This window comes from Peromyscus eremicus, chromosome 5 (genome assembly GCF_949786415.1).
Source record: "Peromyscus eremicus chromosome 5, PerEre_H2_v1, whole genome shotgun sequence".
Taxonomy (NCBI): Eukaryota; Metazoa; Chordata; class Mammalia; order Rodentia; family Cricetidae; genus Peromyscus; species Peromyscus eremicus.
The window spans coordinates 97,754,985-97,781,539 of record NC_081420.1 but is presented as its reverse complement, the minus strand read 5'-3'; the positions used below and the strand labels follow the sequence as shown (position 1 = coordinate 97,781,539).

General features: G+C 43.8%; 1 protein-coding gene across 1 annotated transcript in view; it reads left to right on the top strand.

Annotated features, from left to right (window-relative positions):
• The window catches only part of Hydin (HYDIN axonemal central pair apparatus protein), a 362,311-nt gene that overhangs the window by 99,519 nt on the left and 236,237 nt on the right, over positions 1-26,555 (top strand). Inside the window, exons 9-10 of the mRNA XM_059264008.1 lie at positions 4,103-4,286; positions 21,136-21,235. Coding sequence (XP_059119991.1) covers positions 4,103-4,286; positions 21,136-21,235 — 284 coding nt within the window. The remainder of the gene's footprint in view (positions 1-4,102; positions 4,287-21,135; positions 21,236-26,555) is intronic.

Here is a 26,555-nt window from a genome sequence, read left to right as displayed (position 1 = left end):
AAGAGCAGGTGGCTCTAATTCTACATTTGCTTACGACCTCACAGCGTCCTCAGTGGACAACCCACACTGTGGTTAGCGTGGATTTATTCCACGGCATTCAGGTGTACAAAATGACACATCTCTCCAGTTAATTCAAACTTAATTGATATTTGAGCCTGCCACCTGGGTTACTGTAATAAGTTTGATTTCAGTTATGTTTGGGGTCTCCTTCCCTGGTGTCATTAAAAAAAAAACTCTGAAGATTTAAATGGCACCTGGTAAACAGGACAGGAGCCTCTAGACCTGCATTTGTCACAGAGCCTCTCACTGTCTAGGGTCACACAGTCCATTTGAAGGCGATGGCCCCATTGGCTCCATTTGTATTTTCCTGTGATAGGCAGACCTGGGAGTGCTTCTCTCAGCTCTGAAGGCCATGACACTGACTTTTTAGTCTCTTCAACATCCATTACCAACTCTATCAGTCAGATGTCTCACTGCGACAGAATACCTGACTCAGAGAGCAAGAGTCTCCTTTGGCTCACAAGTCAGGGGATAGCCGTCATGACAGGTGAATCATGGAAACAGAAGTGTGAGGCAGCTGATCACTTTGCATTTACAGTCAGGAGGTAAATAGTGACTAATTCTTGTGTTCATCTCACTTTCTCCTTGGACTGGTGCCACCCACAGTGAGGGTGAGTATTCCTTCCCAATTAAGCCAATCTAGAATCCCTCCCAGACATACTCAAAGGGTCATGTCCTGGGGATTTCTAGATCTTGTCAAGTTGACACTGTTTACCATTACACTACCTTTTATGGGATGCTGAAAGGGCTGGTCTCTACTTATTGTCTGAAGGCCATGGGTTAGTAGCCACCAGGTCATTTGTAAAACGGTTGAAATTCATATACTTACTGAAAAACAAGGATGGCCTGTTTTAAAATGCTTCCTTATGAGACGTCTCCTCATCTATAAAACTGAGGCACCTCTGAGGCAAGAAACTATGATTACCAACAAGTCAAGATGGTGGAGCCATGCACAGCTGGGTAGCACCCTGTAGGCATCAGTGTCGCTCAGGGTTGTTGCACTTGTCCCCTGCAGACTCTCATCTACATCTCCAGTTCTTCCTCAAGGGCAGAGAGAAGGACATCTGGGATCTCCCTTCCCTCCTTCTGCCTGGGACTGGCTGCCACTAATCCAGGGTCCATAGAAAAGGAGAAGCATATGGGAATTGTTGTTTCATTTTCTAGTGGAAGAGTTGAGTTCCTTGTAACCTTCTAATCACTGTCATCCTCACAGACACAAAATACTGTATTTATTCTCTTCTGTCCCATGCCCATTCCTATGAACTAACTCTCCGGGAGACACCATTCTAATATGTTAATGTATGTCTTTTTATGTGTACCTACTCTCATGAAATATATATTGTTTCAGAAAACAGGTATCTTTTCTTTTTTTTAAACTAGGCTCTGTGTTTTAAGGCCCTTCCTGGTACTGTGTGTGTATCTAACTCACTGCTCTGGCTGCTGTACGATGCCCTGTTGTGCTGCACTCTTTCCCCACGCCTCTTCAGTGATGGAACCCTGGGCTCCCTCATGCTGTGTCACACTCCATCCTTTCCCCACGCCTCTGCAGTGATGGAACCCTGGGCTCCCTCATGCTGTGTCACACTCCATCCTTTCCCCATGCCTCTGCAGTGATGGAACCCTGGGCTCCCTCATGCTGTGTCACACCCCATTCTTTCCCCATGCCTCTGCAGTGATGGAACCCTGGGCTCCCTCATGCTGTGTCACACCCCATTCTTTCCCCATGCCTCTGCAGTGATGGAACCCTGGGCTCCCTCATGCTGTGTTAGCATCTCAGGCTACCATGAAAAAGTCTGCAGTGCTCTATCTGCAGAGAACTGATTCTCACTCAATTTTTGACTCGACTTGTTTTCTAATTTAAATGAAACATGTTGTGGATGTACAATTTTTTTAAATTGCATCTATGATTAAGATAAAATCAATTCTAATCTTATGACCCAGAGAAAAATCTAAGAAATATTTTAGTATCTGTAAATGTATTCCTTTGCAAAATGAGTATTTTTTTGTTTACTTTTTTTTAAATGAAAAAATTGGGGTTTCTCTATACAGAATATTTTGTACTTGATTTTTTTTTATCTTCAAAAAACCATACAAAGTGGACTGGAGAGATGTCACTGTGGTTAAGTGCACTCACTGGTCTTTCAGAGGACTGGGGTCTAGTGCCCAGCATCCACATGGTGGCTCACTGCTATCTATAACTCTAGGTCCAGAGTATCTGAAACCCTTACATATAATTTACCCACTGTTCTTCCCCATACTTCGAAGAAGGTCAGTATAACTGTATCTTTATTTCCATCTATGGTTGTTTCAGAATTTACTACTGCAAGTGGAGTGTCTTGTGTCAAACTTTATTAGTTGCTTTCTATTGCTGTAATAAAACACTACAAACAAGGCAACTTATTAAACAAGTTTTAACTCTCTGGCAGTTCCAAAGAGTTACAGTTCATGGTAGTGGAGGGAAGGTGTGGAGGCAGGAACAGCTGAGGGCTCATATCTCAAACTGTAAGCAGGAGGCAGAAAGCACACTGGAAATGACATGAGTCTTTTGAAACCTCAAAGCCTGCCCCCAGTGACACACCTCCTCCAACACAGCCACACCTCCTAGTCCTTCCCAAACAGTTTCACCAACAAGGGACCAAGTATTCAAACGGGAGCCTATGGGGGGCATTCTCGTCCAAACCACCACACAGATGGTGTGTAATTTGTAAGCCTTTCAGGTAGCTGTTAACTAGCAAACTAAAGAAGAACTGGGTTCCTTTCTCTCCGAGCTGATATGGCCAGTGGCATAGGAGGACCAGTTACCTTGGATACTGCTTCCCACCTAGCAGTACAAGGGAAGCATAGGCTGATTTCTTGCTTGGATCCAGAATACACCGGATCCATTTATTTGATTTCCTTGTGTTATATAGCCAAAGGGCTCGGAACACTGAAGTTATTTAAAAGAACCATTGACAAAGTGCAACCTCTGGTTTGTATGAGGTCATCTAGAAAGTCAGAGCTGAGACAGGAACTCAGTGACCTCAGGTGCCCACTCAGCACTCACTTGCTAAATATGTGCAGTCACCAGGGTCACAGCAGTACAGTGCTGGGAACAGGAGCAAGTGTGTGTGTGTGTGTGTGTGTGTGTGTGTGTGTGTGTGTGTGTGAGTGTGTAGTGGAGGGAGTGCAGGCCAGTCTGCAGAGTCCAGGTGAAAGGTCACTCAGAAAGGTAAGGGCAGTGAGGAGAGGTTGGAAGAGGCTGTCCTCTCACTGACCATGGTAGAGAGTGAGAACTAGAGAGTGAGTGAAGGAGCATCTGTGGGTGTGGCTCAAGCATCTTACAGGCTTGGCATCTTAGAAATGCAAATGTGTGACATAGGCAGAAGATGGTACTGCTGGAGCACCCGCTCTGTGCCGGGAACTGAACCGGGGCCTGGGTCACCTTTAAACCCCGTTTCTTAGGTTAGGAACTCTGCTCCCATCATCTTTTTTTTTTTTTTTTTTTTTTTTTTTTGCGGGGGGAACAAGCACTGAGGCTTAGAGGAATTGGGAAGCTCCCAGAAGTCTCGGAGCTAGGAAATAGATCGTAAAATCAGTGTCTAAACCTGGCCCTTGCCAGCTCTACATTCTATTCCCTAGATATCGAATAGCTGGGAAAGAATTAAAGCGAGGCAAGCTTAACAGGAACAAATCATCCTTGCCATGTGAGAGGCAGAGCAGATGTTAAATAATTTAAAAATAAGCATGGAAAACACAATCACCTAAAAGGAAATATTTGTCCAGATACATGCTGTCTCAGAAGTAAACAGGAGGGATTTGGGTAGGGAAAGAAATCCCAGAGGACTTCTGGAAGGAGATGACAAAAGATCATTCAACTTGGTCTCCAAAAGTTCTGAGAAGGCAAAACAAGGTCACCTACTCATGCATTGCAGACTCAGAGCGAGGAAGGACCACCCCAGGAGATGTGAGGATATTCCCAGGAGAGGAGACTGGAGGCGAGCACCTGTACACAATTCTTCATGCGAGTCCCATGGTGACCTTTACATTTCCTCATTTTCTTTAGGGTCTGTGATGATCTGAGCAAGGAGGAAAAGTTTGAAACCGACATGTTTCTTGAAGAGTGCATCTTGGATCCTTCGCTCCGAGAACGCCTTTCAATTCTCTCCCGCACCTTCGAGAACCAGAGGAAGCTGGTTCTGGGAGACAGCATGCTCTTTCTGAATCACATTTTCACCATCGAGCCCCTGGTGAGCACCTGAGTAAAACCCGACTATTTAGTGAACGCAAGTGGGGGTGCCGGGCTGCTTCAGCTAGGTTCTCCATTCTGGGCCTGACAAGCCCTGAGAAGCAGGGCCATGATTGGCACGAGACGCTGTGTGAACGGCGATGGCAAGAATGCCGGCAGGTCACACTTCCTGTGCACCTGTCACAGTGGTCCCCGCTTCCTATGACTGCCCAGGACGTGCCATTTGTGCATAAATCACCTGACAACAACCCTGAAAGATATAATTAAAGCCCCAATATAAAAATAAGGAAAGGAGCCCTTAAGTCTCATAGCTTGCTTAAGCAGCTGGTGTTCTGACTATAGAGCAGGACTTCTCAGCCTTAGCACCATTGATGTTGTAGATGTATAATTCTTTGTCTTGTGTGAAAATGCTTGTTTTCACCCACTAGAGGCCCCCGTGACCAGTATAACTCTCTTCAGTCACTTCCAGGTGTCCCCATGAAGACAAAATCACCCAGGATTGAAAATGACTTTGTCCACAATCTACTCGGTATAAACGGTTCTTGGTTATATGGTCTGTACCAAGCACCGTGTGCACCAGGCACCCATGAACAGAGCAGATCCAGTCCTTGACTTTACCGGTTATCTAGTGCTAGCTACAGCGGACTGATTCTATAGACCAAACTCGGTACCACTCTGCCCTACTGCCTCAGCACAGAAGCAGTGGACCTGGGGAGGTGGTTAAGAGCACATACAGTTTTGCAAAGGACCCAGATTTGTTCCCAACTACCTGTGACTCCAGTCTCAGGAGATTCTATTCCCTCTTCTGGCCTCACAGGCACCTGTATGCACATGTACATGTATATACATGATAACACACACATACATACCATAGAGAAAAATAGTAAATCTTTTTGAGAAGCAAGTTTCTAGCAGCTGTGTGCATGTGTGTGTGTGTGTGTGTGTCGTGTATATTGTGTGTCTCATGTATATGTAAGTGTGCACCTCATGCATGTGCACGTAGATGCCAGAGGAGGACATTATTAGGTGTCTTTCTCTATTGCTTTCCACTTTATTCCCTTAAGATAGGTTGCTCACCAAACCTGACACTCACTGCTTCAGCTGGACCAGCTGTCTAATGAGCTGCCAGGACCCACAAGTCTCTGCTCTCCAGTGCTGGGATTACAGGCATGCCTGGTCATATCTGGCTTTCTTATGTGGGTGCTAGGGATTTGAACTCAGTTTTTCATGTTTGACTAGCATTACCCATTGATCCATCCCCCAGCCCTGCTAACAAGCCTTTCAATCTGATGCAGTAAGCTACCTCCTTCTTGCTCATTATATCCCATTTAGCATGAATAGAACAGTTTAAGGAGAGGAACAGGAGTTGAGGAAGTCCAAAGCTTGATTTAATCGCCTCACTGTTGCTGTTTAAGCCAAATGGAGAAGAAACTTGTAGGAAGTTGTAGTTGAAATTCTAAACAGTCTCAGTAAATTTAAGAAACACAGGGCCAAATACAGGGGCAATAGCCGAAGAGATCGGAGAATTTACTGAAGAGCCACTGACTGCCCTTTAGCTTACCACCAAGCCGTAGTTTCCCACACGAGAGACCTTCTTCTGTCTGACCTGCGCTTTTATTGCTTTCCTGTTCTGCCTTCTCATTGGCTCTAAGCCCAGCCACAAGGCTTCCTCGTCACTGCCTGTCTATACAGACCTCCAGGTCTCTATGGTTGGTACTAGGATTAAAGGCTGTGTCCTTGACCACAGAGAGACTCTGCCTGCCATGTGATGGGATTAAGGGTGTGGGCTACCACCGCCTGACTTCTGTTCCTGGCTCGCTATGACCTCTGATCTCCTGGCAAACTTTATTTATTAACATACAAATAAAACCACATTTCAGCACAATTAAAATATCACCACAGGAAGTGCCACTGTCTTAGCAGGTCATTGTCCTTGCATCTGTGTTCCCATGGCCGAATAAGTTTGACGAGCAACAGGCTCCATATGTACTGTGAGTCTCCCAGCCAGGGCTTTCTCCTTGGACGCATCCTCTGGGTGGATGTTTCGTGTGACCTATTGTGTGTCACTGGAGACAGTAAGAATGGTCCCCTAGGTCAGAGTAAGGTCATCATCACAGTCTAGAAGTTAAAGAGAGCTTCTGGAAAGAAATCTAGAGTGGGTCTCGCAGGGCAGGACTTTGAGAGAACAAAATTGTGAGTGTTCATGGAATGGTTCATCCAAGGTCCCAAGAGCCAGTCAGTTCGCTGGCAGTAAAAAGTTGAGTGGAAAATAAATTTGGAGATGCAGGTTGAGGCTGAACCTTCTGTCATTTCAGAAAATTTTCCAGGGCACAGAACAACAAAGGAGTCTCCAGACGCTGTGGGGATAAGGCCAGCAAGAGGTTATGTCAGGATGAGACCCAAAATTAAAAATAGGTAAAGTTTGAAGATAGGGCAAGGAATGGATTACTGGAGTGAGCAGGCAAGTGGCTGAGCTGAGCTGAAAACAAGCAGACAGTTGAGGCGATTTCAGACACACTAAGGTCCTCAGGGTCCAGTATTCTTCCCGGCTAGCAGTGAGAGCCAGGGTGATCACTGCTCAGTCTGCTTCTTGTTAATTTCTAAGAGTGGATGGCAGTAGGATCAGAAGTGTGTGGTTGGCAGGAGTGGGGTGCAGCCCATGGGTAAGTCCTACCATTCCCAAGTCAGAGTAGGAGCACTAGAATGACCTCAGATCTCCTCCTGGGCTTCCTCGACTAAGCCAGAGCTGGGGGTGTGTGTTAAATCATGGCCTTCAATTTGCTTTTGAATCCTGGTGAGCCTCTGAGTCAGCATTCCCATCACAGGGCATCTTGTTGCCATTGGGAAGCAAACCATTTTCTTTAAGTAATAACACACAGACATGTACTTTTAAAGTAAATAAGCCAATTTGTTTATATTATATAGAAAATAATACCATAATGAAACTCTGAAAAACTCATTTCCAGTTTAAGTGGTCTTTGTGGACTCAATGGTACCTTTTGCCTTTTCCATATACTGTTTGGTTTTCTTCTCATTATGATTTTCACTAGTGGGCTCTTGACTTTTTTTTCTTTAACAAATGAGCATGAAGGCATAGAACCCTGCCAGTGTCTTCCTCCAGTAATTCTGACGAGACAGCAGCTCTCATTGTCAGGCATGGTAGATTTTTTTTTTTACAATTATTAACACATATTAATTGTACATACTAATGGATTTCACTATGATGTGACCATCCATCATGCTTCAGTTATATCTCCCCTCCTAACTTCCCTCTTGCCCTCCTGCCTCCCTCTTCCCTGGTCCCCTTACCTTCCCTAGTAGTTTCTAGCACTTTGAGGTCACCTTTTGGCTTATCCTACCTCGTACATGTGAGGGAAAGCATGCGGTTACTTGTCTTTCTGACTTATTTCACTTAACATGGTGACCTCTACTTCTATCCATCTTTCTACAAATGACATGATTTTATTGTTCTTTATGGATGAACCATACTCCATTGTGTGTATATACCACATTTTCTTTATGTGTTCATCTGTGGATGGGTATCTAGGCTGATTCCGCAGCATGGTTATTGTGACTAGTGTTCAACAAACGTGAGTATGCAGGCTTCTTTTATGTGTGCTGACCTCATTTCCTTTGGGTAATGACATGTATGGGTATATGGTATTTCTCTTTTTATATTTTTAAGTATGGTCCATATTGTTGTCTATCTATAGTAGTTATATTTATTTACATTCTCAAGGTAAGTTATTGATTGATCTTAAATCTCCTGCTTGAAGATCTGATCATTCTATAAAATACTGAATGTGTTCGTGTCATGTAATCCTACCTTTAAATTACTTTTGAAGCTATTTTGTGAGAAAATCCTGCCATTTCTGTAGCTTCATAGCACATGAGTTCCTTCCTGTACAGAGCCTGGCTTTCTCAGACAGGTGAATGAGCTATAGTAATCTCAGCCGAGAGCTTTGGGAGAATTCACAGAAGAGATTGGAACCAGACACTGGAGAAAGGCTGTGGTTTAAGTGGATAGGGAGGGAGTGTTCCCAGTTAGAGAAATCATGGAAGCCATGGGGACAGGAAGCGCTCTGTTCCCAGCAGGATGAACAGCAGTGAGCAGAACAGTTTCTGCTTTGGAAGCTGAGTTGTGGGGAGGGTGGCCTATCATGTTCAGCCTACAGCTCCCTGTCTCCCACTGTGTTTTTCTGGAGACACTGGATCTGAGAGACAGTGTTGTGTGTTCTTTGCAAAAGCAGTTTGGGGGTCCAACAAATTGGGGCTATGTGGAAAGAGAATGTGGCTGTCTGAGTGGCAGAATTCAAACAGTACTTCGCCGTGAGCAGATCCTTCCCACAGAACACACACTGGAGCTGACATTCTGTAGGCCCCAGTTTGGCCGGTGCTGATGAAGATCTGAGACCCATTGCAGGAGAGTGGGATGCTCAACAGGGATTAGAAAGTTTACCCTGATACCCATGTGGCTTGAATTGGAAGAGGTTGGATAGAGGGAGAGTTGGATGGTACAGGTCAGTCACTGGAAGGTGATGGAGGACAAGGGGCATAATAAACTGGTCTGCAGCCAAGATCAGGATGATTTCATGAGGGTAATAGTGACCTGGAACAGTCCCGGGGTACTTGGAAAGGAAAGGAGATGACAGATATGAGACATGGTCAAAAGGAAGACACAATGTGCTTTTTGATTGGTCATTGAGATTGAGACACTGTAAGGGTGGTAGAGCTCACAAGTGACTGGAGGAATTATGACGTCTTTGATAGAAATTGGCAAATTAATAGTTCTGGTCTGGGTCTTGGCTTTGCAAATAGTAAATGTGGCCTAAACTAGCCATCTGCTCTCCATTGACTGTGGGTTCATTATATACTAAATTGAACTGTGAATATTGGGAATAGGCCAGTCTTATCTTTTTTGACTCATAAATTCTATCTTTAATTTGGAGTCACACTCTGAGCTCCTAAGACCAAGAAATGCTTTATCCTCATCCCCAGCACCTGGTCCAGTGCTAATAAATGGTGTATGGATATATAGCTATCAGAAAATATTGAGGTTGGCTCTGAGCATGTCAAATCTGAGATTACTACAGATGTCCAGGGAGCTTCAGAAACGCAGAACTAAAATTGGTGCTGGAAGAGGTCCAGAGAACTCAGGACCAGAAGATCTCAAGATCTGTGAGGCTACTGTAACGGTCTTTATTGAAGACATGGGAGTTCTAAGAGCAGGGGTGTAGATGTAACCAACCTTCTTATTAAATAAGAAACACAGAACCAATGCAAAGAAGAAAGCCAAGAGGTCAGAGCTAAGAGCTAAAACCTTACCCTTCCTCCTGCAGTGGTCCTACCTCTCCGAACTCACTACCCCTGTGTTAATGTCTTTATATAGTGTTCCTGTTCTGCCTTCTCATTGGATGTAAACCCAACCACATGACCTCCTTGTCACGGCCTGTCTGTATAGGCCTCCAGGTTTTCCTTGCTTGGAATTGAGATTAAAGGCATGTATGTCCAATAATGGCTATATCCCTGAACACACAGAGACTTACCCAGCTCAGCATACCAAGTGCTGGGATTACAAGTGTACGCCACCACTGCCCTGCTTTCCTATGGCTTGCTAATAGCTCTGACCCCCGGGCAACTTTATTTATTAACATACAAATAACATTTTAATACAAATAAAATATCACCATATTTCCCCTTTTCTATTTTAATAAAAAGGAAAAAAGAAAAAGCTAACATAAGAAAAACTATATACAAAAGTACAATAACTATATACAATATATACAAGTAATAAATACCTAAACAATGTCTAGTTCATTTGTATTTGACAAATTCAGAGAAAATAATTCCATTATCTATTCTATTGTACCTAATTCACTTTCTATGCTAATTAATCGTCAACTATAACTAACTAATCTTCAACTCCCTCAGAGACCCAAGAAGGAAATAGTATTAGCTAACAAAAATAAAAATAAAAACAGGAAGTATATGCAAGCAACTTCCAAAAACTTGTGAGTTGACAGAAACAGCCAGCTGCCTGGACAATCATCTGAGGTTTCTTCGCAGTGTTGGGGCATCATCTTCAGCCTATAGGCTTAGCGTATCTGACAGACTCATTTGTGAAGTAGAATGTACACAAGGTCAACAGTTCAACCTCACATTGGGTGAGAGCAGTCTATATACCAGAAATACCTGAATTCCACTAGTGTCATGTCATGATTCAGGATTTTAAATTCTGGAAATTGTTGATGTTTTTTGAATTCAGCTGTCCATTCTTCTTGACTATGTGTGTATGTGGCTTCATTTCAGCATCCCGTTCTTCTCCACATCCCTCTATTAAATGCCATTCTTCTGTTGAGAGGTGTGAGCTTAATTACTCTTCAAGAATAACTGTTTCAGCTACCTCCCCATTGCACATCAGAAGCCATCGGCCCACTGCCTGTTCAGCTGCCTTCGAAGAAAAGGGCACTGCACCTTTCCCAGATTGCGAAGGCCACTTCAGGGATGGTGCTATATTGTCCTGGCCTCAGAAGATGCCTTTTGATAAAGCCATAACCACACTTGTTTTCACAAGAATCAGTAGTCCTTTGTTTCGTGTCCTGTCTGTCCTGTTTGTCAGCAGTTGATTCGAGGATACTTTGTTGTCCAGTGGCTAACTTTTGCTACAATGAAAGTTAACTCCAATTGCAGTATTTTCTCTGAAGTAGATTGGTACTGTCAGGAGCCGACATGTCTCATAGTCATAACAAAAAAGAAAAATTTTCTAAGTTATTAAAACATTTTAAATGCCATATTCTGTAGATCTCTGAAGGGTTTGAAGATAACCTGTCTATCTAAAATATATCTGCTCAATCTTGAAAACATACCTAATATAACTACACAGGGGGATCAAGGGCAGGCTTAGAGGCTACAAGAGCATCTCCATGCACCCACCTCAAGAGAACCCAGGAAGAGAGTAAATGCTGGGGTCTCAGAGTGTGAGAAAGTAGCACACACCCACTGAGAGCTTCCTCCACACCCAGGGCACCAGGTCCTGCACTGTTATCTACTGAACTTCTGAGTATTGCTCACTGTCAGGTCTCTTTTATCAAATGGTCGCTCCTTACTTTCTGACAGCTTAGCTGTGCATTGCTGATTAGCTTTGTCTATGGTGTGATCCCAGTTAAACAGCTTCTTGCTCTGAGTTCATCTTGCAGCAGACGCAGAAAAGATGAGGAGCAAGCAGTGTTACCAGCTGATCTAATAACCGAATAGTCATATTCTACCCAAATAAATAAAGCAAAAGGTCGTCAGCAGGGGGAGAGACCACCTTGCCTTCTGATGGGCTGACTGTTTTGCCTCTGGCCATGGAGGAAGAACAGCATGTTCAAGTGAGGTAAGCATAAAAGAGAGACAAAAGCAACCAACAAGCAACAATAACAAAAAACAGAAATAGAAAAATCTCATCTTATGTTATCAGGTCTACATCTATATAGCTTTATTCTCAAACACATCAGCTAATACTAAAGTTCAGCTTAGTCCTGCTTGTGGGCTGTGTGCCCTGCATATTGAGTATTTTATGAGAACATTGTTCCAGTTTCAGAGGCTCTTCCCTTAAAGCAAGGAAATTCAAGACCAGGAAATCAGTCCTGACCCCAGAAGTGGTGATGGGCTTGAATTTAAATCTCATGTGATTGATATTATCATATGAGGAGTAGTTTGGTTCAATCCTGTAGGCCCCAAATTCTATAGTAGCAAGTTCTTACTGTGTTCCAAAACCGCCTCACCATTTGGTCCTTTGGTGGTTTGAATGAGAATACCCCCAAAGGGTCATGTTTGGATACTTGGTCCCCAGTTGGTGGATTAGGAGATATGAACTAGTTGGAGGAGGTATGCCATTGGAGGTGAGCTTTGAGGTTTCAAAAGACTCCTGCCACTCCCAATTAGCTCTCTGCCTCCTGCTTATGGATCAAGATGTGAACTCTCAGCTATCCCATCTACCGTAGCTTTGCCCTGCCATCATGGACTCTGACCCTCTGAAACCAGAAGCCCCATCAAAGTCTTTCTTATACAAGTTGCCTTAGTCATGGTGTTCTGTCACAGCAACAGAAAAGTTAAACTAAGACAGGTCCCATGTCTTAGCAAACTCCTCATGCCCATTCTTTGTGAAATGAGGCTGTAAACACAGCCATTGGGTCTGCTGCTTAAACTTTGAGGAGTTAGATTTGGGTATCTTGAGTCCTGATGGCCACAGAGCCACGGAGCCCTAGGCCTGTTTATGTCTCCTATTTCCTCAGGATATGGACAGAGGGGAGGCTGGCCACTACTCTACTGATGCAGGGCTGGGATTTTGTCATTTGTGGGACTTAGAGGGCATTAAGGACCCAAAATAACCAGGAGACAGAAGACCAAAAGGGATTTTGTAAAATGGTAGTTATTTATCTACTGATATTTTACAGCCATTAGGATACTGTGTACTCATTAGAGCATATGAGACATAGCTATTTACTTCAAGTTTCTCATACATCAATTTTTGATAGTATCTTGGCATATTAATGTCATTAGCTTGGCTTTCTCCATTTATTGCTGACCAGGAAGGCATGGAACTATGCAGACTACTGGTGATTTGTCAAGCCACCCGCTTCCGTATGAGATTTTCCCCATCTTCAGGAAGAACCTACCATACTGAGTCTATTATGCATGTTTTGTGCCTTCCAGAAAAGCAAATGGAATTGACTGTTTCATAAATATAATATTCAGTTGTGCCAGGCGGACCACATCTGGCTGAACTTTGATGATCTTGTTCTGTTATTTCCTCTGCTCAAGTCTCCTGAGTACCCCTGAAAGAGAGAAATTCAAAAGACAAAAACTCAATTCTGGAAATTGAAGGGTGAGAGAATATCACCAGGCAAAAAGAGAATTAAACTTTTGCTTCCCACGGGCGTCTAGCAATCCTGAGATCTCAATACAGATGTAACCATCCTGTCTCTGAGCTGTGATGCTGCTGGCTCAGGTCACACTTTGAAGACAGCAATTTTCTGAACATGGAACACTTGTTATTTTCTCAAAAAAGAAAGGTCTGAATATTTCAAGATATTTTCCCAACTAGCGCCTGCTGCATGTCTGAAGTGTTTGAGCTGGCCCAACATTCCTGCTCCCCTTACCCTACATCTCCTCCATCAGAGTAGACTTAACCCAGCAGCCCTGGGGAAGCCAAGGCTTCACCTAACTGAGCTATCAAAGGGGAGAGACACCAGATCATTTCTTCATCACTATGTAAGTAATAGTAACCCGTGCTCTGATGTTATTTAAGCCTGAGAGAAACGTGCTGCTCTAGCAATTCAGACTTGTAGAGCACAGCTCAAATTTAGTTTACTTGATCCTTTTCCTCATTCGGCAGAGTGGGTGAGCTCAGCAGAGCCAGGTTGGGTGCAAGTCCAGAGGGCTAGCAAGAAGAGAGACTCGGTGCTTTTTGTCCCCGGCTCCGATCGTTAGCTGTGACTCACAAGGCAAACACGTGGTGCTGACTCCTTGGAAATGGACACCAGGAAGGAGCCCAAGGACACGAATCTGCTGAGGGCAAACTGCCCTTGACGGGCCCTGCCAGTGTGCTCCCCTCCACCCCAGCCTCGTTCATTAGGATTCTCCTTTCAGGTCTTCGTACTAAGGCCCACTTTTTGGCAATTGTACCAGAACATTCACTATTGTGTTGAAGAACCAGTGTGGGTGGAAGGAGGTCCAGGGAAGCCTTAGAAAGAGCAAGGTTGCTCATGGCTCATTAAGTTAGTCAACACCTTTCCTTTCTGGGAAAGAGAGAAAGACTTGGACACCACACATGGCCACCTCCACTAGCTAAGGACACCGTGGAGTTCTGTGTGTTTGGGCTGAAGATGAAATCAAGGCAGATAGTGCCTTTTGTGAAGCTTCCTCTGCCAGAAGGACAGATCGTAGAGCTCTCTCTCAGGAACTTTCATGGGCATTATTTTGAAAATCTCAACTTGACTTGACTTACAGTATCTTGTCCCAGCTGAAGTAACTGAGTAGCCAATCTCTTTGCAAGCCTTGTGTCAATTTGGACTTTTCTCTCAACAACAACAAGGATAGTTTACTTGTCATTTTTTTATACTTCCATATTGTGATTTGGCCATTGTTGTTTGAGAGAGTTGGTATTTACACCAAGTGTCATCAAAGGTAGCCAAAGTTTTTGTTATTGATTGGATCTGTTGTGAGTAGTAGAAAAGATTACAGCATTTTGTTGGTAGCTTGGTCACTGACAGAATTTTGACATTGAGGGTTGGGCAGATGGCTCCATGTTTAAGAGTGCTTGCTGTTCTTGCAGAGGACAGGAGTTCAGTTTCCATCCCCATATCCAGTGGCTCACAAAGGCCTGTAACTTCAGCTCCAGGGGGATATGATGCCCTCTTCGGGCCTTTGTGGATATCTGCATGTGTGTGTGCATACGTACCTACATGCATATATACACACACAGGCATACACACTCATAAATAAATCTTATTTTAAAAGTTCAAAACAGAACTTTGACTTTGAGAGCATGTTTTCATTTTCTGGGAAAATTTCTCTTTGTTTGCTTGCTTATTTTGGGAAATGGGATCTCCTGGGCTCTTCTTAAACTCATACCCTCAAGTGGTCTTTCTGCTCTAGCTTCTGGAGTAGCTAGGACTAGTGTGATTCTTCTTGTTGCATAAAGGAGATGATGGAGTAGTTGAAGATGCTTATGCCACCAAGCATGAAGGAAGTCACTTCATTTCAGAGCTCCACTTGAGGTCATTGTTCCCATATCTTCTTCGGAAGGGACCAGGCCTTAATCTTCACTCAACACAGGGGAGCATGATAGAGTCCCACTCATGCATCTCTCAGAAGTGTTAACATGCTCATGTGGGCTTCGTTCCTCAAAAGAACCTGCTTTGAGTCACCTTCTAAAAGAACTCAAGCATATGTGGACAGTGCCACACTGTCCACAGGCAGGACCACCAGGGCAGGCTGTGACAGATAAATCCACATATTAGTGGTAGATTCTAAATGTCTGCCCTTTCTGTCTGCCTGGTGAGAGAGGTGGGCCTGACCTACTTTTAGAATTGCAGAGGGATTAGGGAGTTAGGGGAAATAGCATAGACCCTGGCCTGCCACTTATTGTTGGTTTGTGCTTAGGCAAGATCCTTTACCTCACTTTGCCTTGGTTTTCTACTTTTAAAGGGGGGATGAAAGGACTTCACAAGGGTGAAGACTGGACAAGATAAGGTACAAGGCAGTGATTGCAGTGGTGAGAACCTGAGCTCTCTGGAAACACTTGCCAAATCAAGATTCTGAGTTAGACAAGTGTCTTAGTTAGGGTTTCTATTGCTGTGAAGAGACACCATGACCATGGCAACTCTTATAAAGGAAAACATTTAATTGAGGCTGGCTTACAGTTCAGAAGTTTGGTCCATTGTTGTCATGGCAGGAAGCATGGCAGCATGCAGGCAGACATGGTGCTGGAGAAGGAGCTGAGAGTTCTACATCTTGATCCACAGGCATCAGGGAGAGATGGTCCCAGTGAGCATGGCTTGAACATATATGCGACCTTAAAGCCCGCCTCCACAGAGACATACTTCCTCCAACAAGGCCACACCTCCTGATAGTGCCACTCCCTATGGGCCAATTATTTAAACATGAGTCTATGGGGCCATACCTATTCAAACCACTACAACACACTTGTCTCTTTGCAAATTAGAAATTGACTGGAAAGCTACACATCAGAATTTTTATTGTAAACATTGAGTCCTGCTTTCCAGATCAATCAAGGAAGTTAAATACACATGTAACTAACTGTTCTTGTATTTTAAATTTCCACCTAGCAAGACACATGTAACTAACTGTTCTTGTATTTTAAATTTCCACCTAGCAAGACTTTCAAGAAATGATCCTTCAAGGTTTTTTGTTTTTTGTTTTTTTGAAGAATTTTTGAAAGAGGTTTTCACAAAAGTCCCTTTGATCCAGTACAACTTTTTGAAAGTATGTCAGTTACCTGTCTGCTAACCCTTACACCTGGCTCTTCTGAGAATTTACTTTTGTATGTCCCCTCCACTTCATTATGATCACTTTTTCCTGCCTTTCAATGTGTCTAATCTTTACATTTATTTATCCATTCATTCATTTGGTGTGTGTGTGTGTGTGTGTGTGTGTGTGTGTGTGTGTGTGTGTGTATGCTTGGAGATCAGAAGACAATTTGCTGGAATCAATTCTTCCACCATTACCCATTCAGACATCTAATTGGCACTATCTATTTTCATGCGTGTGCTGGACATTGAGTGTAAAAGAATTGTAGCAGCTTCAGATGGCATCTGTCAGTTATTGAGGTTAGAAGACCCATCCTAAATGTGGGCTGTACCATTCCATAAGCCAGGAATAAAAATGAGAAAATGAACTGAACAGCAGCCATCTTTCTCTCCCCCCGACTGTGGATACAGTGTGACCAGCCACCTCCAGCTCCTGCTGCCCTGATGTCCCTGCCACGATGGACTGTACCCTCAAACTGTGAGACAAAGAAAACCCTTCCTTTAAAAATGTTAGTCATCTTTAAGGACACCTCTCTCGCCATATTTATCAGCTGTCACGGGACCAGTGGCTGCATGCTCAGAGCATCCAGAAAGGCTCATCATTGGCCATGAAATTGCTTGGTTTGTTGTTCTTACTCAGAAAGAGCTAGAAAGTTCCACGAATAATAATATAATATTAGGATAATTAGCATAGAATTAACATTAAACTTAAAAATTCAAAGTTGATTCCTTCTAGTAAGTCATTTGATTGACGAATGAAATACAGTTGTCCTACTCAAAATAGAGTAGAGGAAAGACAAAATATTAAGAGCAAAGGGAAAATGATTGTAGTAGAACTGAGGGCCACTGTATTTTTTTTACGTCAGGGTAATAGTGATAGATTGAGTCCTCTAAACTCAGGTTCCCATTTGGAGTGGGAAAATGGTCAGAGACTTAACAGAAGGAAGCCGGAGCAGCAGGGTTCTAGGGAGGAGGCAGCTCCAGGGGTCCAGGGAGACAGGATATTGATGCTGGAGCCAGAAGGGAAATTTCTGAAGGTTTTGATTTTCTGAAATGTCAGGGCTGAGCAATAAAGAATGAGAAGGCATTTCCAGAAGCATGAGTGGCCCAGAAGTTGATTTCAGCAGGACTAGTAAGATGAGACGCGTCAAGGCAAGGAGTAAAGTGGGGCCATTTTGGGCTTACTGCCTGTTTGTAAGGTTTATCTTTTGATTTGCTAGGAAATGTCATGCCTTTTTTTTTAACCGACTTTTTTTTTCTAGAAAGAAGTAGAAGTTTCACTTTTTAATGAAGCCCAGCTGAAAAGTAGAAGTAGCGAATGGCCTCACACTACCAGCATCCTCCGAGAGAGGAAATGGAATGCCCACACTTTTGTTGTGACAGATACTCAGCCCTGTTAGTTCACTGTCACATGCTGTGACCCAGGAGAGGACTTTAGAGTAGCATTTGTCCTTGAATTATCCCCCATGTTCAGAAAAAGATCAGGGTATGAGTGGATGCTGCAGACTCAGCAAAGCTGCTGCAGTTCTGCATGCAAAGGCCTCAGTCAGCAAAGCTGCTGCAGTTCTGCATGCGAAGGCTCCAGTGCAGGTCCTTATTCAATCGGAGCTCTATGGACTGGCTCCTTATGCTGGCCTTCTGTCACCAGAGGATCCTCTCACAATCTCACCTGGGTGTCAGTACCCCCTTCCCTGGGATCCAGGTCACCTCTCAACTGTGTCTCATTTCCCCACCCTTCATTTTTACCTAGCAGATTTATTTAACTATGGCGGGTTCAAAAGTGTTTGGAGGCTCAGGCCATGCTCCCTTTTGTCTGTGCATACACCATGGACTCTGTGGCTTGGAGACCATGAAAATTGTCTGGCCTACCCCAATTCATAAGGCTCCTTTTCACATGTTCTGAAATAATCCGATTTCTAGGTCATCCTTTGGGGGCCACTTCTGGTTACTCACATTTTTCTAGCATGGATTCTCTGGGGAACCAGAATGTCCTTTGGTACTTTGGTCAGTTTGTGTTGGAGCAAGTTGGCTGCATCTACTCAGTGTCTGCTCAGAGTGGGGTCTAAACACACCAACAGATTTACATCCATCACATGGATTAGGAAGACAGACGCCCAAATCTCCAGTCATTCTTAGGGAGGAAACCCACTGGCATACCTTCAGCTGGCTGAAGATTTGGCTGAATGGCTGAGCCATATCTGCTTGGCCTGTCTGCCTTTTCTAGTACCAATCAAAGGGCCAGGTATTTTCCATTTATCAGAATGGAACGAATATTTGTTTCAAGGTCTTGCAAAGCTCTACAGTGAAATCTCCAAGTCTAGGAGAGTGCTTTGGACTTCCCTGTGCCCTGTGAGATCTCAGGGGCCTCCCTGCCACTACAATTGTATGGTTTTGACAAAAAGGGCAGGAAGAGGCTTCAGAAATGAATGGTGTCTGATGATAACTCTGTAAGGTACAAGCAGAGCAGAGACAGCTGACTCACTGCACTGTAACAAGCACCTACCAAGAGCCACCTCTGCCTGGATGCTGGAGACGGAGGACTTCCTGGGGATGCAAAACCACTTCCTGACCTTTGTAGCCTCACTGTTGCTTCTTGGAGCCTTGGTGTCCCCCCAACTCTAAGTGCAGAGGGACACTGCCTGAGAAAGTCATAGGTCATTCCGATTGCTCTCATAAATAAATCAAAACTGCCTCCCGTTTTCCACTCTTGTCTGATGTTGCCTGTTCTTCAGGTGCTGGTGTTGAACCAAGGATCTTACCTCTGCAAGGTGATGAGGTCAGCCATTTGCTTTCCTCTGGATTCTTTATTCTCGGAGGATTTTTTTCCTTCCAGCCAGGCTAGATCTGGTGTGCTTTGGGGACTGTCTGAAACTAGAGCCTAATTATTTATTAAGTTGTCTTGCCTTGATTTTCTATTGAGCTGTGTATAGATTTCTAAATGTGTTTGGTACTTGTGCTCATTCAGCCCTATTTCAAAAGCTTTGGGAAAGAGCACATATTTTCCCCCTGCCTTTTCACCCTTTCAGTTTGGTCCTTCTAAGTGGCATGGAAGTAACATGGATGGTGGGCAATAAACATCTAGGGAGCTCTTACTGAACACATGGCCTTTCCAGACCTTGGGGGCGGGGCGGGGCTCTCAGAATCAGGTGCACTTAGCACCTCTTACAGCTTGAGAAATTAATGAAGAGACACCAGATTATACGGTCAGTACAATATTTTAAATCAGGGTTATGTGGCTTATTCCATCATAGTAGCAAAACCTGGGTTTCTTACTATGGCTTGCGGTGGGTTGAATTAAAGCGAGAGATGGCTGACTGGGTCAGAAACGTTCCGATCTGGCCACTGTCTGCCCCTTGGGCCATTACTTGGCTCCATGGAGTATTTCTATTTGCTGTCGCTTCAGAGTTAGGAAGGTAGAGCCTCCACTGAGGAAGCCAGATAGTTCTTCCTCCTGGGCTCCTGTGGACCCTATTGTTATAGGGACAACCTTTGTCATGTATGTTCATGTCAACACCCGGCTAATGGCTAAGCTCCCTGCAGTCACTAAACACACATATCTTAAAAATGCCCTGTCCCACAAAGCGTGGTGACACACACCTGCAGTCCAGCACTTTAGGAGACAGAGTCAGAGGATCATGAGTATGAGGCTAGCCTTGGCTTCGTAATAAAACTCCATTTCAAGAAAAAAAAAATTACCCTTCCTGGTTTCTTCATTAATACATTTTATATTCATAAACTCACTGACATTCTCTTTAAAGCTTGTTCAAAATTTGTGCTACTTGATAAGTTACCAAGAAGTGTAAGTCTACATCTGCTGAGTAAAATGGTGTTTCCTCATGTGTTGTAAAAGTGTTTCCTTCAGATTCCCAGGATTTCAGCCTTGCTGTGTGGTTTAGTGGGAATGTAAATTGGTATAGCCATTACAGAAAACAATGTAAGGTTCCCAAAGAAATTAAAAATAGAACTACCATGTGACCCAGAATCTCTCTTCTTGCTACAGACCCAAAGAAAGTAAACTTAGTATTGCACAGGCCCAGTCCCATGTTTCCTGCAGCATGATTTAAATAGCCAGCCTGGGGGACTACTTGAGTATCCACGGGCAGGCGAATGGAGAAAGAAATGTGATATGTACACACAATGGAATATTGTTCAGCCTTAAAAGGGATCCGCTGTTGGGTTGGCAGGATGCTCAATGGGAAAGGTGCTTCCCACCCAGCCTGACTGACAAGCAGAATTTAATTATTGGACTCCACATGGTGGAGGGAGAGAAGCATCTCCAGCAGACTGTCCTCTGACCTTCGTATGCACACTGTGGCATGCACACATCTGCAAGAGTGTGTAAATAAATGCAAAACCCTTTAGGGGTATCTCTGACATTTGCAACAATATTGGTGAGTGAATCAGGCTGGACCCTGAAAGGCCAGTACCATACAGCATGTTCTTATGTGTGTGTAGGCTTTAAAAACAGAACTTGTGGAAACAAAGCGTAGAATGGCAGGTACCAGGGCTCGGAGGGTGATTATGGGCAAACAGGGAGGTGTTGGTCAAACAGCACAAATACACAGCCGTGAGTCCTGGAGATCCAGTGCACAGCATGACACACGCAGTTAACACATGTGTTAGAAATTCGGGAAGAGTAGACCTGAGGTGTTCTTGTGGCACACCAAAGGACCTGCTTAGGAAATGCATCTTGACCATAAGGACCCTTTTGCTGTCCATACATGTGTCAAAACTTCATGTACTTTTTAAATATATGAAAAAATTTAGGGAATTATGGTTTGAAAACAATGCCTTCCTTTTTTGTTCATGTTTCAGGAAGGCGATGTCTGGCCTAACTCATCAGCTGAAATCACCGTGTACTTTAACCCTCTAGAGGCAAAGCTCTACCAGCAGACGGTTTACTGTGACATTTCAGGTATGAACATACAGAACATGTGTGCATGAATGTGTGCATGTGTGTATAAGTTTGTATACTTATACATGTGTGTGTGTATATATATATATAAAATATATATGTATGCAAGTATATGTACGTATGTATGTATGTATGTGTATGCGCTCACAGTGGTTGAGATATTTATATGAAGCAAGGCAGTGTTGGTGCACACCTTTAATCCCAGCACTCGGGAGGCAGAGGCAGGTGGATCTTTGTGAGTTCAAGACCAGCCTGGTCTACAGAGTGAGATCCAGGACAGGCACCAAAACTACACAGAGAAACCCTGTCTCGAAAAACAAAACAAAACAAAACAAAAAACAAAACTTACCAGTTATAAAGTGGAGAAAACTCGGTTTTACAGTGAGGAGCACAGAAGAGGAGGGTCTCACTTATAGAATAGGTGGCCTCCCAGGACCACTCCACTAAGATGCAGTAAGGACACAGCATCCTGTCAGTGGTATCAGGACCAAACTACCTCAGTGGGTTGGATCTAGAGGATGCTCCCAGCAAACCAACTGAAGCACAAATTGCCTGGATCTTCACAAACTTCAAGGCCATGGAAGTCAGGGGAGGGAGAAAGAACTGTTCGAGACCCAAGAGAGCAGCAACGTGATCCAGACTGAATGCATCACTGCACAGAGCATCAGTGGGGAAGAGAAGGAAGTTCTTTGTCCTTCTAGGGGACTCTTCTGTGTTTATCATCCATCCATTGATTCAGTCGTTGTTTGCCAAGACAGGATCTCATTTGTAGCCTAAGCAAACCTGAGACTCATTGCATAATCCAGGCAGGCCTCAAACCCTCAGAGACAATACCTCAACTTCCCTATGCTAGGATTACCGACGTGAACCACCACATCCAACTTCGTGTTTATAAACCTTCAGAATTTTTAAAATGCTAATGGTTTTGAAAAATAGGCAGACAGCAAAATTATAGAGTCAGAAAGTAGCCTTTTTCTCCTATAATACTGTCAAGAAGCTTGCTCAGTGGTTTTTTTTTTTTTGGGGGGGGGACAGGGGTGTGCTTACTAACACTTATATTGCTGCTTGTTGATTTACTAACTTCACACTAATGTGATTAAATCACTAGCAATCCACGGAATCAGCTTAATGATCAAAGGAATTTATCTGGGGGTAAACTCACAAGCCCCAAATTTATCATAGGGTCCAGGAAAGCTGAGCTATGTCCCATGCTGAATGGCTTGGTCCAAGATCTCAGCATCCAAACCACAAGGTAGCCAAGACAATGCTGCATACATGCATCCCAGGTCTTAAGGGTCCCCGAATGGCCATGCCCCAGGGGCGTGTACCTCAAGGTCATAGGCAGGTGTACCAGCTACAGCTGCCTCACCGGGGCTGTGATTCAGGGCATGGCTCAAACACCTACCTACTGCATCACACAATTCTCTTTGGTCTCCAATATGAAAGACAAGTATTTAGTTTACTTTTGTCTTCTATTTCCTCCCCTATGTTCATTGAGTTATAACTTGCCTACAGTAAAAGTCACCCTGTTACTGTGCATTTTGACAAACCCGAGTACTGGTATCACCACCACCTGAGGATATAGAAAATTCCTATCATCCCAAAGAGTTCCTTTATGCCCCTTTGCAGGCGACACTAAGCCCTATCTTGCCCTTGACAAGCCAGTTATTTTTGTTATATTTATTTTGTGAGTTTAAATTCTATATTAAACCCTAATGGCTCCATTAAACCCATTCTCCGTATCTGTGAAGTCCCTTTCCCCAGCCAGCCTAAGACTGTGCAGCAGGATGGGCTGCCAACCAAGACTCTGCTAGCCTCCCCTTGAATACGCCTATCATCTTAAATGTTACGGGGATCGTTTTCTTGCTTTCCTGTGTAGAGTTACCATCTAAGGGTTTTATTCATCCCTAAGCAAAATGGTCTTGGCGTCCTCTTTTTGAAGTTTGTACGTGGGAATCGTGCTGTGTAAAGCCTATGTTGCAAGCACCAAGAACACAAAGCTGCTCAATAAATGTTCAGTGAAAAAGCAAATAATTGAAACAAAAATATAACCAAATGGGTGACTGCTTTCTGGTTTGATTGGGTGTTTTCCTTGCACATGGAGGAAGGATTCTCATAACGGCCCTATGATGGAAACAGAATGGATGAGGAGTTTCAGATTGGCGTAAATCTCCTTCTATGCTACAGACCAGCATCCAGGACACCAGGTTCCTTAGAGGATCTGCAGGGAATGTTTGGCAGGGTGGCAGTGTTCAGATGCAGGCTGGAAACATGCCAGTATGTGGCCCCCATGCCACAGGTGGTGGGACCTCCTCCAGCTCCCTGGGGACACTGTGCTTGGCATCCTTCCAGGGGGCTGGCTGCTCTTCAGGAGGTTCCCAAACAATACACCATGAGTTGTATTCATCTATTGTTTCCTTTGTGGTTCCAAATTCTCCACAGCATTCTTGTCCTGGGTAAGCCGAATGTAATTTTTCCATCTGTGTGACAGTCTTCTTTATTCTGTTAGTCATTTACTAAAAGATTTGGTTGCCAAGGAAGGGCTCTGTTTATATACTAATTCCATATTATCATTCCTGTGAGTTCCGTGTAATTCTGTGTCCTTTGGAGGGCTGCTGCTGATTGCTGGCTCTTATCATCAACCAGGTGGCAAACCCCCCTGGCCTTATGTCACAAAGAAACATTTAAGTGGATAGAAAAGTTCCTCCCTGGCTTCTTTCCTTGCATTTTGCTTGAAGCTACTGTAGTTGTTGGTTTTCTCACCTCTCCGCAAAATACCTGACAGAAGCAACTTAAGGGAGGAAGGGCTTATTCTAACTCTGGGCTTGAGAGGGTACAGTCCAGCATGGCACCGAATAAACAGCAGAGCTCACACCAGTGAGAGCATATTGCCGAGACTCCTCACATCTCTGCAGACCAGGAAGCAAAATACTTGGGCTGGAAGTGGGGCCTGTAATCCTCAAGGCCTGTTCCCCAAGAATTACTTTTTCCAGCCAGGAACTTCCTAAAGGTTCTAAAGTCACCAAAAATAGCTCTGCCGGCCAGGGACCAAGTGTTCAAATGTGAGTCCATGGGGAACATCTCACATTCAAACCCCAATAGGTATCTCTGTTCATAGAAGATTTCTGATTTTTCTTCACACTTTTTAAAGGAGACATCCTCTCTCTCTCTCTCTCTCTCTCTCTCTCTCTCTCTCTCTCTCTCTCTCTCTCTGTGTGTGTGTGTGTGTGTGTGTGCACGCATGTACCTGTGGAGGCCAGAGTTAGTTAGAGGTGGTTGTGAGCTGGCAGCATGGGTGCTGGGAACCAAACTCTGGTCCTCTGCAAGAGCAGCAAGCGCCCTTCCCTGCTGCCATCCCTCCAGCCCCCACTTGACACCTGTAAAGACAGGTGGTAGTAGACTTCAGGTGCTACATTATCTCTCTTGCTCTCAAGTTAATATTAAGAATTGCCTCGGGCTTTGGTACCTGTGGTTCCATTGTGATGGATTTGCCTTTACCAATCCTACTCAGTACTTGGTAGGTTTCATCAGATTATGCAAGTTTTATCAGTTTTGGAAAATTCTCATCATCTACCTCTTCAGTGTTGCTTTCTTCTCTTCCCAGTTCTCAGAATTATTTAAGAATTAGTATTTTCTTCAATCTCCTGTCTCTCTTTGACTTATTCTGTTTTATATTTTATTTATTGTTGCACTTATCTACTTGTGTATGTGTGCATTTGGCACAGCACATGTGTGGCTATCAGAGGACTGCTTGGAGTCAGTTCTCTCCTTCCACCACATGGGTCCTGGGGGTCACACTCAGGTCATCAGTCTTGGCAACAACTGTTTTTACACACTGAGCCATCTCGAAGGCCCCTATTCTGAGTATTTTATTCTAAGTTCTTTCTTCTACTTGACTAATTATCTCTTTAGCTGCATCTATTCTTAGTATACTTGTCTACTCAGTTTTAGCTTTCATTGACCTCGTTTTTAGAAATCATGTAATTCCGTATTTATATATTTGTTCCTTCACTGTGGTTTCTATTTCTTGCTTCTGCTCCTGGAACCCATCTGATGGTGTGTAAGCTTGGATTGCAAACTTATACCTGGGACTCTGATTTTTCCCAGGAGCCTCTTCCCCTTGTCAGACTACTAGCTAGACGGCAGGCCTCACCACTTCATTCTAGGCCAGTAGGTGGAATTTTCCTAGACTGTTTTTGTTGTTGTTTTTAGAGGTAGATTTTCCAGGGTTCTGGGTTTATGCAAAGATCTTGGTTCAGTTCTCTGTTCCCAGATAAGAACAAGTCCTTACATCTTCCTGGTATGAGGGTGAAACAGGAAACACTAGACCATAATGCCTGTGCCTACTCTGCAAACCATTGAACCTTCTTAGTGTACTAGGCTTGGGTGCATTCCCTCTTCATTTCTAATATCTGGTATTGTCCTTCCTTTATTATGAGCTTAGATAAATGCTAAAATGTATATGTGTCATGTTTTTAATCAGAGTTATTTACTCTTTATGTAGGAGGTGAAGGAGCGATCAGAGTTAGCTAACTCTGCCTTGTTGTCCGTTCACATAGTTAACAATTTTCACACATTTTTCAAGTTCATGTCCTTAGAGAATCTGCACCTGACCCAACTCTGGTCACTCACTAAAAATGCAGATTCTTGGGCTTCATCTGTGTTTTGCTGAAGCAAAATTCTGAGGAAGCAGTGCTGGAGAATATGTATTTAATATATTTAAAATGAGGACCAGAAAGTAATTATAACAAAGTTGCAGGATAAAAGATTCATATACAGAAAAAAAAAATGGGTTGTATTTCTGTGTACTAACAGGGAACAGTGGGAAATTGAAATTTCAAAAGCAATATTGCTTAAATAGCATTAAGAATATAAAGTACTCGGAGGTAAACTGGACAAAACGCAAGAGCTGTACAGTGAACTGTCTGAAACATTGCTGCAGTTGCAGACCTGCACAAATGGAAAACTCCACACCGCCTGTAGTCCATGAATTTAAAGTTGTTAAAATGTCCCCATTTATCTATAGATTTGCTGCAATCAAAATACAGATCTCAACTGCTTTTTAAAATAGGAATACACAAGTTGATGCTGAAATTCCTATGGAGGGTCTGGATAGATGGCTCTGTGGTTAAGAGCACTGGGTGCTCTTTCAGAGAACCCAAGTTCAGTTCCCAGCACCCTGCAAGGTGGCTCACAAAAGCCTGTAACTCCAGCTCCAGGGGCACTCATCACCTTGGCATCTGCTGGCACCTGTGCACACTCTCTCCCCCTCTCTGTCCCCTCTCTTCACACACACATACTTCTAAAAATAATAAAGATA